At 36.3% G+C, this 12,854-nt stretch overlaps 2 protein-coding genes across 3 annotated transcripts; both read left to right on the top strand.

The window, feature by feature from the left end:
- Positions 1–4,344: 4,344 nt before the first annotated feature.
- On the top strand, positions 4,345–5,082 carry LOC106766443 (NDR1/HIN1-like protein 13). The gene has a single exon (XM_014651171.1). The coding sequence runs from the start codon at positions 4,345–4,347 to the stop codon at positions 5,080–5,082; it is 738 nt and encodes a 245-aa protein (XP_014506657.1).
- Positions 5,083–8,088: 3,006 nt separating this feature from the next.
- On the top strand, positions 8,089–10,659 carry LOC106767601. Of its 2 annotated transcripts, none has more exons than XM_022783710.1 (3): positions 8,089–8,546; positions 8,801–9,552; positions 9,917–10,044. In XM_022783710.1, the coding sequence occupies exons 1-3, from the start codon at positions 8,259–8,261 to the stop codon at positions 9,927–9,929; spliced, it is 1,053 nt and encodes a 350-aa protein (XP_022639431.1). In that variant the 5' UTR covers positions 8,089–8,258; the 3' UTR covers positions 9,930–10,044. The 2 variants fall into 2 exon arrangements, with proteins under 2 accessions (XP_022639431.1, XP_014508010.1); XM_014652524.2 differs by having other exon boundaries at positions 8,090–8,546; positions 9,903–10,659.
- The last annotated feature ends 2,195 nt before the right edge of the window (positions 10,660–12,854 follow it).

Here is a 12,854-nt window from a genome sequence, read left to right as displayed (position 1 = left end):
TTTGTCATTATTTAACGGAAGGGACTATTTTGACTCAAAAATTTAAAAGTAAGGACCAATTTCAAACATTTTTCTAAAGAGGGACTAAATTGAGATTTGCCAACCAAACTTGGGACAAAGTTGGATATTAAACCTAAAAATAATGAAGATTGTTCCTTCTAAAATTTAAAACCATGACTGAATTGAACAAAATCAACAAAATTTTAGACTAACTTGAACAAAAATAATGAAAATTGAAACGAAATGAAATACACGACATTGACACGTGATACTAACACTGACACGCCAATTGAGACTGACTTGACATGTGGTATTGACATGTGATATTGACACTGACTTGACACATGAAAATAACATTACGAGTGTTTCTCCCTGCACCTCACCCCTTTCTCCCTGCACCTCCCAAATTACCATTTTATCCTTCCTTTATTCATGAGAGAATATTTTGAATATGTAAAAGTACTGAAAAAGCTGATGCTCTTGTCATTTTCAATGCTCCTTTCTCATCCATTTCAGAAGAACACTCTTGGACCTTTGCACCCCCCTTCATTTTACCTTGCACGAAGAACTTGCACATAGAAAAGAAGAAGAACACTCTCCTTTCTCCTTTTTCTTGTTCGTGGCTGGTGGGAGTGAGATCCAGTTCTTCTAGCACGCATCAGGTTAGGAACATAACATATTTTCTTTGTAATCTATATTTGGAGTAGATCTGTTGTTGAGAGGAATCATAGGATAGGATGAATAGGGGTTGGGGTTGGGTGTTTGATGAGTTCAGAGGGAGGTGGGCCGCATCTGGAGTCGCGGTTTAGAAGTGCCGCAACTCAGAGTCGCGGTTGAGGGGTGTCGCACCTGGGAGGTGCGGCTGTGACTAACCGCATTTGGGAGATGCGGCTATGGTTAGCCGCAGTTGGGAGAAGCGGCAAACGACTTGCGGTAGAGGGGGGTGCATTGCGACGAGTTGCAGCAGAGGAGGTGAGTTGCGGCAGAGGGAGGTGTCTCAGATGGGATGATGCACTTTTAGGGTTTTGCATTTTTTTTTTATTCTGTTTTAAATATATTTTATTTTTATTTTAAATTTTGTATATATTATTTAATATGTATGTATTTTTTACTTTTATTTTACTTGTTTGTGAAATTGATTTTAATATATTATTTTTTTAACGTATTTATTTAATTAAAGAATGTATAATTTGCGTAATTTTATGCATTTTAACTTTCTTAATTTATTTTTTGTTTTTTATTGTTTTTTAATTGTTTCTTAATATTTTTAATCCTTTATTAATATATTTTGATTTATTTATGTTTTTAAATAATTTTTTTTAATTAAATAAATGTTTCACTTCAAAATTTTTATTTAATTAAATAAATGTTTCACTCCAAAATTTTTATTTCACATAATAAATAATTATTTAAAAATAATTAATAATTAAATTTTATTAAAAATATATCGTAAAAATAATTTTTTTTTCAAGTAATCCCAAATTACAATACATCTAAATTATATCTAGAAAATATTATTTTCTTAATATATCACAATCACAAAATACACTAATATATATTAATAATATAAAATTAATATGTTACATGAAGTTAATATAATTTCAAACTTACAGAACCTAACTATAGATGCTCAAGAACAAAATTGTTCCAAACAAAGTGTCATAAACCAAGCCATATTTTGTGTTAACAACAAATATAGTAAGCAAAGAAAACAAAGTTAATGTGTATTAAAGTTGATTGCATGCAAATGAATTTATACAAAATAAGTTAGCAACTAACATCTAGGTTCTTTACGAGCATAAAATGGTTGTCTTAGACTATGAAACTATATTTCGTGGATCCAAAGGAAGCAAAGAAATCTATCTCACGAAACAACCTTTTACTTGTTATCAAATCTATTTTTAAACTACACAACACTACAGGACATACATAAGATCTATCTCATAATTCTAAAGAAAACAATACAGGACATAAGATTTCAGACTCTTTAAAGTCCATGACTCGTGAAAGGCCATGGTTGGTGTCTTAATTCTCACAGCTTTCAAATTTACATGAGGTTGTAATTTCATCTTGAAACTCCATGCTTCGTGACTTAATCCCCATTGATAAATGCTTATCATCAGTTTATATCATCAGTTTATATCATCAGTTTATATGACTAAATTACCAAATAACGTCATAGGATATGAGTGCAGGGAAGTAAAATCATGAAAACGCACTTCATAGTGCGACCTAACCGCAACACGAAATGTGGTTGGGTTACGCCGCAACTGCGACATGCGGCTGCAACGAAACGCCACTCGAAATGCGGCGTTACTTAACCGCAACTCGAAGTACGGTTAAGGACAAACGCTATTCGAAGTGCGGCAAATGCTAACTGCGTTTTTACTAACCTCTTTCGAGTTTTTCTTGCACCAGCAACGACTACTCTTCTTCTTCCTCGCACCAGCAACCACCACTCCTCACCACTTCGATCAGCTAAGTAGTATCAAACAGAGAATGCAATGCTTCTGTAAGTGCAACGAGATTACAACGAGAATGGTTTCTGTAAGTGCAACGAAGAAGAACGAAGAATAAGGAGTTGCATGTCTTAGGGTTTCTAGGGTTTATAGGATGAGAAAGGATGGTTGGTAGTTGGGAGGTATGTGGTTAACAATCATTAATGCATCATTATTACATTTGACTTTTAATAAATGAGGGATAAAATGGTAATTTGTGAGGTGCAGGGAGAAAGGAGTGAGGTGCAGGGAGAAGCACTCTAACATTACCACTAGCATAATATTGACTTGACTCGTAAACAGTTTTTTTAAAATTAAGAAAAAATCTAAAAGAGTTACTAAAAAATGTTTAAGAAAATCACAAATTAACGCGTGACACACATTGTATATTTTTCATTAATGATTTGGATGACATATGAAAAATTATCAAATTGAACATAAATTATGAAAATCTTAATCATATTTAAAACTAAAAAAAATTGTCCCACATTAAGCAAAATCGACGAAAATAGAGACCAAAAGTAGTATTAAACCTTTTATAAAACAATCATAAAAGTATTTTTAAAAACATTATAAAGCATGTTTTTTTTACTTTATTGGAGTAGATTTACTAAATTAAATATGTTAGATAAAAGTAAGTGATAAATCAACTGAGAAATATTAAATGTATTGATAAAACACGCACATATTCAAATAAAAAATATATTTATATTTTTTAAACTCGTTTTTGAAGTTATATTGTTTAACTTATAAAGTTTAGCTATTGTTAGAAACTTGAGGTATTATTAGAAGCTTCATTATGAATAATTTTAGTTACTTATAATGATATTTTTAAATTTTAATTATGAAATTGTATTGTTTTGAATCTGTTATTTTATATATTGCTTATAATGAAGATTTTAAATTCAAATTGGATTAGCTAATATAAATCAACTCAGGATATAATTAGTGATAGAATGATCCAACTATTAAGCCATCTATTCATACCGAGTCATTGAATAGGTTGATTTTGACAAGACAATAATATTAACTAACAATACAATGAACACTACAACCATCAACACCATGTCTGAGGGCCACAACAAAGGGTTCACAGATTCAAGTGTTGTCGATAAAAATAAACTCTTCAAATAAAAATTAGACTTACTAAAAATAAATTACCTCGTCTCGAAATAAAAATTAATTATCAGTAAACTCAACAAACATTTTACACATTATTATGACAATAAAATAAATTGTCCAAAATCAAGCTCTGGGCTGTTATAATGTGCTGTGAAATTGAACCAACTTGTGAGTCATTGGTCAAACTCGTGACATATCTATTAAAAAAAAATCTATAAAAATTGATGATTCTATTCTCTAAATTTATAATCCCTTTAATGTCTTTTTACTGAATAAAGTACATAATATTTGAAATAACAAATATATTCATAACAAAAAAATTCAAATTTAAAAATATTGTCATAATAAGGTATCACAAATTTATATAAAAATAAAAAAATGGTTCAACTGACAGTCAAAGCAGAAATATATGCAGGATTCTTAATAAACACGAAAAATAGAAGAGTTGAGAAAACTAATTATGTCGAAAGCAGTTGTTAATAGAAAGTTAATTTTCTCGAAATAGTATGAACAACCCACGAAAGTTAAAGATGCCATCATGCGTCGTGGGCTCGCGTTTTCCAAGCTGTCAGAACCCTCCTAATATCTCCTTCAACACCCCAAACTAATGCCCTAAACCTCCCACCAAATTGCATGCATGCAAGAGATCGTTGAACCACCAAGTCGCGTAACCTACACGGCGCGCGCACGGTAGCAACTTCCTCCTGCCACTGCTTGCATCACAATGGAGGGGCCTGCCAAAGCCTTCGCGGCTCTGCCGCCGCCACCGGGGCGCTACGACCAGGAAACGTACATCGTGCAATTCCCCAAGGACCAAGTGTACCGTGTGCCGCCGCGCGAGAATGCGTTGTTCGTAGAACAGTTCCGGAACCCAGTCACCCCGAAGAAAACGCGCAGTGGCGGCTGCTGCTGCTGCGGCAGTCGCGTCCTTCTCACCGTCGCTCTCATCGTGGTATCTGTCGTCGCCGTCGTTGGCATAACGCTAGCCACGCTGTACTTTATCTTCAATCCCACGGGACCCGAATTTAGCATCGGCAATTTGGTTGTGAATAGCGGCGGCGGCGACAAGAACTCGCGGTCGCAGTACAGGATGTCTTTGAGAGTGAATAACCCAAACGACAAGCTGGGGATCCATTTTCCGGCAGGTGACGTGTGGCTGTTCTTCGAAGGGACGAAGGTTGCGGCGGGGAGGTTTCCATGGTTGGATCAGAATCAAGAAGAATCAAGCTCGGTGATAGTTAACATGAGTGGACCCAGTGCACTGTTTCGCAGGGTAAGCAACAGCGGGGAGGAACCTGTGGCGTTGAAATTGGAGATGAAACTAGCGATGAGGATCAGAATCGCCGGAATTGAAACGTGGCTTATGAGGTCCTATGTCTTCTGCGATTTTCAGGTCACCGGTTTCGGGAACAAAACCCATGTCTTGTCGCAAGACTGCTACACCGTATTCAAACAATATTAAATAACTCAATCATACTCTTGGGCTAACCCTTACAATGGATGTTTTGTTGCTTGCATGATGACGTCATTAATTTCTTCTTTTTTTCTTTTTTGTTAATTATTGCATTATGCAATTAAGCAATGTTGAGTTGAATAGTGAAGAAATCAAGATCTCAGAATTTCAATCCAATATATACTGAAGTAGATAAATAAAAAATATTCTTAGTTATGAGTGTGTTCCGCGTATGTGCGTATCCGTTAAAAAAAAAAAAGTTAGACGTGGATTTGTTGTATGATTGTTTAATTTAAGGTTAAATATGTTTTTAATATCTTTAAGTATTAGTGATTTTTTATTTTAGTCTCTATTTAAAACATTGATGACATTTAATTCTTAGTATTAAAACATGTAAAGTTAGTCTTTAAAAATAGACGGTGTCAAGCTTAATTGTTCTCTATCTGCTACGTTGCTTCATTCCAATAACCATGGCCAAGGCTTTAGAGAAACAGATATACTAAAACTCGTGGACCTCTGATTAAAAAAAACACTTTCTCCTCTATTAAATTCATCCATAACTCTCACGCTACTCCTCTGGATTCACTCCTCTCACTCAACAGAGACTCCCCTTTTGCTTTGAACTTTCTCTACTCCTCTCACCCGTGACCACCCCAACCACATTTCCCTTTCGCTCACAATTCTTCACCTCCAACAGATCCATGATTCACCTGACCATTCTCCATTGCCTCCAACACCCACATCTTCATCCCTTTCTTCTTAATTTTCAATTCAACACCGTAACATAGCCTCAGACAACCTTCTTCACCCAATCAAAGCAACCATAATTCTTCCTAAACACCTGACCCTTCATCCTCCATTATCCCCATTCATCCACACCATTTTAAGAATAAGAAACAAAATAAAGAGCAAGGGAGTGCACATCACACTGCACCCAACACAACGAAACATACTATCACCACTTTTCTTCCAGGCATCGATCCATCACCAAAACCATACAAAATCAAATTCAACAACCAATAAGGAAACTAAGATCGAAAGGGGAAATGAAGCAATAGACTCAACAACTTTATCAACAGTGGTTCTTAGTGATGTTTCCAGTTGCAGACTTGGTGGTGGCCATGGGTGGCGACTAGTGGCACCAACAGAGGCGCTGACAGAACCTCTGGCAGCGGATTCGGCGGTGGCTGAACAACGGGAGAAGAGGAAACCCCACGCGGTCCAATAGAAGGGAAGACAGCGACGACGACACGATGGTGTTAGAGAGAACTCGACGGAGGGCGAGAACCCTAACTTGGTGGCAGCGGCACCGTCGCGACGACGAACGACTGGCGTCATTCACGAACAGGAGGGTTTCCCTCGCGCGAAGAGAAGGAGAAGAGGATTATTACGGTGGCTGACGATGGGTCCGGTGGTGGGCGGTATTGCCGGTGACACCTTTGGCTGATTGGCAGCTCACGATGGCTGGCTCGTGGCAAAGGGGAGATCACGCACGCCTGAGAGGAAACTGTTGCCCCTTTGTTTCAGTTTGTGCGAGTGAGAGGCCTCTCTAGATTGGGTGGAGTTGCAAAAACCAACGTGGCAGAGAGAGAACACTGAAGCTGGTAGAAGACGTGACAAGGCCGTTAGCCAGATCAACCAAAACTTAACGCCGTCTATTTTTAAGGACTAACTTTACATGTTTTAATACTAAGAGGATTAAATGTCATCAATATTTTGAGTAGGGACTAAAACCAAAAGTCACTTATACTTAAGAGACTAAAAGCATATTTAACTTTTAATTTATATTAATCCATATTAAAGTATTAATACAAAGAAAAAGAATATTTGACATTGGTAACCTATTTGACAAATTTTTATAAAGGTAAAATGATTATTACAGAATTGAACTTTTGTATTTTTAAAGAAAAAATAATTAATAAAAGATAGCATCGAATGAGAATAAAAAAAATTGTACAATTCTATATCTATCTATCTATCTATCTATATATATATATATATATATATTAGACGCTACTAATAGAAAATCTTCTTTCAACTCTTCTTTTACACCACCCCTATAAAATATAATATAATGCGTCTCAACCTCTTTGATCTTATCATTTTATAAAACTTCGATTGATTATGCGAAACAGTTAACTCTTGATTCCACAACTATTATGGGTGTTTTTAATATTTTTTCCTACTACCTTACAAGCAAACAAATTACCTTTTATAACTCCATTAACTTTTTCAGAAGCCTTGCCTTGGTCAAGTGTCGAGCTTCAAGTTTGGTCTGGTCAACGAATTCCAGCCTTGAGTATTACTAATAAAGGTTGTTATAAACGTATTTCATTAAATCTCCTAGCACGTTCTCTTCTACCTCTTTCTCCATGAAATTGATTTTCAAGTCACGAATAATTTACTCTAATCTAAACCACACGATCCTTTGTCACAACTTGAGGATACATCACACTTTGGCCTATTTATTTCATTATGTGGTTAGGCCATTCTCTCAATGAATAAATGCTAAAGTATGCAACATAAATTTCATGTGAAAACTCGTTAAAATAGTGTGATAATCACACTAAACCAGGTTTAAAGAAAATAGCAGGGTGTACCACCATTTACTCAAGAAATATATACCCCACAACTATTTTTACTATATAAAAACATAGACTTCTCCAACTTGTTCTTGTTTAAAGATACATAGATATAACCTAAAAAATACTATAGAATATAGATAGGACACATGGCTCATAAGACTTTTGGCAGAAGAAGACAAAAGCGAGGGAATTTAATAACATTTTTCAAATTAGAACATCTCGTATTCTTTAAACTATGTATATCCTAGACGCTAACCCTTCATTAAAACACATGGTTACGGGAAAAAGTATTAAAAAACCAAACTTTAAATCGATGTGATAAAACTATATTAGCTAAACCAAAGTTAAGTACAGAATAATCTAAACTTTATTCAAAATACTAATTAATAAGAGGTTAGGTTATTAATTTCTTGAAAGTTTTATAGAATGACGTGCAAGGCAGACCTTGTCTTCAGAAGGCAACAGTTCCGATCCTGTGTTGCCCGCAGCGGAGTATCGATGTGTCCCCCAGAAGACACAGCAACGAGTTCCTGTGGCGTTGGGTTGTAAAAAGTGAAGGCACAGAGTGAGAAGAGAAGAGTGATTGGTTGGAAAGTGAAGATGAAATCAGAGACAGTGACACTGGTGCTGGTGAATCTAGCAAGTATTATGCAGAGAGCAGATGAGTCGTTGCTTCCAGGAGTGTACAAAGAGGTTGGTCAAGATCTGAACGCTGACCCCACTGCGTTGGGTTCGCTCACACTGTTTAGATCCCTTGTTCAGTCTCTGTGTTACCCTTTGGCTGCATACCTCGCCACGCGTCACAATCGTGCGCATGTCATAGCTCTTGGTGCTTTTCTTTGGGCTGCTGCTACCTTCCTCGTTGCCATCTCCTCCACCTTCTTACAGGTTCTTCCTAACCTATATTTTCACCTTCTACCCGTCAATTTTTTTCTTATATAGCACTAGTTTAGAGCTATAGATATCAGTCTTATAAATCAGAATAGCTGTTTATAATACAAAGAGATTGAGATACTCCTGTATCAGACACTTTAAAATGTAAAAATTAAATATTTACAAGTAAATTAGCTAAAAGCTCAACTTTTCCTAGAATCATGTGCATGTTTCCTAACGATTTGGTGTTGCGAGATATGGATTATCAGGTGGCAATTTCAAGAGGTTTAAATGGGATAGGACTTGCCATTGTTATTCCAGCAATTCAGTCCCTGGTTGCTGACTCAACCGTTGATAACAACCGTGGTATGGCTTTTGGGTGGCTGCAACTAACAGGAAACCTAGGAAGCATCATCGGTGGTCTCTTCTCTGTACTTATAGCCTCAACCACTGTAGCAGGTATACCTGGGTGGAGAGTAGCTTTTCATTTGGTTGCATTGATCAGTGTTATTGTGGGAATATCGGTACGTCTCTTCGCTAATGATCCACACTATTCAAAGAGCGATCACGCAGCAACAAATGAAGCTCCAAACAAGTCCTTTTGTTCTGAAATGAAAGACCTAATGAAGGAAGCAAAGTCGGTGATTGGAATTCCAACTTTTCAGATAATTGTGGCTCAGGGAGTGTTTGGATCATTCCCCTGGTCAGGTTTGTCTTTTGCCACGCTTTGGTTAGAACTAATAGGCTTCTCCCATGTGACAACAGCGACCCTTTGGACCTTATTTATAGTTGCTGCTTCATTTGGATCGTTATTTGGAGGGTGGATGGGAGATTTTTTATCCCAAAAATTACCCAACTCTGGTAGAATAGTATTGTCACAAATAAGCGCTGGTTCATCCATTCCTTTAGCAGCAATTTTGCTGTTGGGATTGCCAGATGATTCATCTACTGCCTTCACGCATGGTCTTGTTCTAATCATCATGGGATTCACCACAGCCTGGAATGCTCCAGCCACTAACAAGTACGTTTCCATAACTGTAATAGCTTATGCTTTTTATATTCAGAATCAGTGAGTTTTAAGCTGTGGGGAATTCCTATTAGTAGATACCCTCAATATCCCTTGATAAATTACAGAGAGATTGGTGAAAGTGTTTTCTAGCATCCATACATCATAACAGAACTAATACCAAGACATGCATTAATTCAAGGCTTGTAAGGTGGGAGAAAGGGTTCCTAAGGTGTATAAGCTCTAATCAAGCATTTTGTCTAGTTAATATGGGATTCTAGTTTTCTTAATACATTGTAGTTGTTGTTTAGCAGCTAAGAAATGCAGCTTGTTTAGTTTTATTTGAAATGTAACAGTGTGGACAGTCCAATATTTGCAGAAATAGTTCCTGAGAAGTCTCGAACAGCTATATATGCTTTGGATTGTTCATTCGAGTCTATTTTGGCATCTTTTGCTCCTCCTATTGTTGGAGTGTTGGCTCAGCGTGTTTATGGTTACAGACCAATCCCAAGGGGATCCTCGGATTCTGTGGGGATTCAAACTGACAGGGAAAATGCTGCGTCTCTCGCCAAGGCACTTTACACTGCAATTTTAATTCCGATGATAATCTGTGTCTCCGTCTATTCATTGCTTTACTTCACTTATCCAAGGGACAGGGAACGAGCAAGAATGGTATCGTTGGTGGACTCAGAAATGCTCCATCTACAACTGGAAGATGCCACCAACGAAGAACATTACCAAGTTCCTGATTTAGAAACAAATTGGGTGATTGGTAAGGAAAGTAGCAAGTTCCACATCGATTATCCAAGGGAAGAGAGTGTGGAGGTAAATGATGATGATGATAAGAAAGGTTTTTTGTCCTAGTGTTAGTTCACTTCTGCAACCAAACACTGGTTCGTTGATCAAATGTTATAGATATATATTGGACACCTCTGAAAATTGTCGGTACGATGTTTATTCCTTAATTTTTGATGAATGAATCATATGTCTCAAAATCCCCTGGCATGATCATTTCACTTCATGTCAGGGGTGTTAGTTCTGTATCTTTTATTCTTGAATATTTTGTCTGAGTGTGAATTTTACACGGATCAAGTTCAACAACACACTCATTATTCTTTTTACTGTTCGGTTCCATTACATAGAGAAAAAGAGAATAATAAAAAAAATATTTATGATATAATTGATTATATTTATGAATATTTAAATATTATTTAAGTTTATATAATTATTGTAATACTTATATTATTAATCTATTTTGTGTACACTTTAATATTATGATAAATAATAATTAACAAAAATATTAAAATAATAAACAAGATTGAACAAAATAAATTAATTTAATATTTTATCGATATATGTTTGTGTATCGTGTCATTCGTTTGAGATCGATAATCAAAAATTGATATTAAACATTAAAAAACTGACTTAAAGTTTTTGTTAAGAATGGGATCTAAATCCAACTTGTTTTTAGTTTAAATTTTATTCATAAATCATTGTATAAGAGATTTGATAAATATTTATTATTTTTTTAATCTTTATTTTGGTTATTTCCTTATTTTTAAAAGTAAAAACAATTTGTAACTATTTTAATTATAAATAAAACGTTACCTGTAAAAGTCTAAATAAAAAGGGCTATTGGGCCTTAAGTTGGGACAACCAGTCCATCAGCAAAGAACCCATATTCTTAGGATGGGGTCTTCTGAAAATCAGAATCGGATTTTCCATTTTTATTCTTTGCTTTCTCTCTCTAGACAGAGCTATTTTCTTTCTAAGAAATTTGCTCTGCCTTCTATCTAAGAAAACCATTCACTTAACCGATAAAAATTTTAACTGAAGGTACTACAGCGTTCCTTACAACAAGATCTTCATTTTGAACCGAACAGTTTCTCTGGTCGTCCCGGTAAGTGTTTTTCCCCCTTCTCTTTCACTGTTCTAGAACCTAGGGCATGCAACTTTGTTGGGTTCATGTGCCTTGTACGTTCTTCCTTTCATTCTCTACCTATTCGAGCTCTGAGAGCTATGTTCTATCACTAATTTGGTGATTTGTAGGTTATGTAAGTTCAGCGCGGTGTGGGTACGGTCCTATGGCGTTCTTGACCTGTTACTGTTAAGCTTCCCAGGTAAGGGGAGCTAATTATTTTCTAGGTTGAATCTGTTTTAGTGTTTTATGCATGTTGAATTAAAAATGTGATGTACTGTTGAGACTATAATGTTACTGTTTTAAGTAATTGGTTTTGGTGTGTATTATACTGCTTAAATGATTTATCTGTGATTGATTTTATGTGTCCTATTTTGATGATTGTGAACGGTTTCTGAATGGGTTATTGACTAAGATTGGTGATGTTCTGGAAAAGGTCTTGAGTGGGATTTAATTAGCATTGTTTGGTAGTAATTGGATACACAGGTACTGTTCGAGGTTGTTGTGAGAGGAAGTGAAAATATTAAAATTTAGCATTTCAGGTTTAAAGCATAAGTGAACGGGATAGATAATTTAGATAAATCAAATGTGGTTGTTGAGAGCCTTTGTTGGTAGAATAGAGGGGACTTAAAAACCTAAGTTGGCACATCCCTGATCATAGAGCAGCCCTGGCCTGGTCCAGTACGTTGTGACTAGTCATATGTGTTAGCGTCGAAGGTGAGTCTGATGCGTCAGACATCTGAACCCTCTCTGGTGACCAATTGGGTAGGGAAGGAGTGTTGGAAGGGAAAGTGTCTTGTAACGCCCCAACAACTTACAGGGACTGTTGACTGCCCCCACAAATCACCACGAGACTTTCCAGTGTGCTTTGTCCTCACTCGCACACTTTCTGGAAAAACTTCCCGGAAGGTCACCCATCCCAGAATTACTCCAGGCTAAGCACGCTTAACCATGGAGTTCTTACGGGTTAGGCTACCGAAAAGTAAATGCATTTTCGTGATATGGGTAGCCAAATCAATTCCTTTAAGCTATCTTTCAACTGTATAGTCCCATACCTATACAGTCTCCAGATCCCTCTCATTCCGGTGTATGTTCGATTCGTCCATGTGCCCCTTCCACTCGAAGCCTGCCAGGAGCCGCTCCTTGTCCGTGCCCCCTGCACCATGCCTCTTGCACCGGCGATCACTCCCCGCCCTCGTTAGTGCCCGGGTGTGACATGTCTCATGGTAATGATAATTAGACAAGTAGTTTACTAAATAGGAACCATTTTGGAGTGTAAGGAGGATTGGAGAAAAGTAAAATCTCCCCTATAATAACACTTAGTGTAGTATAAAATATTAAATATGTAGCAATATATATATATATATATATATATATATATATATATATATATATATAT

This window comes from Vigna radiata, chromosome 7, assembly GCF_000741045.1.
Source record: "Vigna radiata var. radiata cultivar VC1973A chromosome 7, Vradiata_ver6, whole genome shotgun sequence".
NCBI classification, from domain to species: Eukaryota; Viridiplantae; Streptophyta; class Magnoliopsida; order Fabales; family Fabaceae; genus Vigna; species Vigna radiata.
This window is presented reverse-complemented; position numbering and strand designations above follow the sequence as displayed.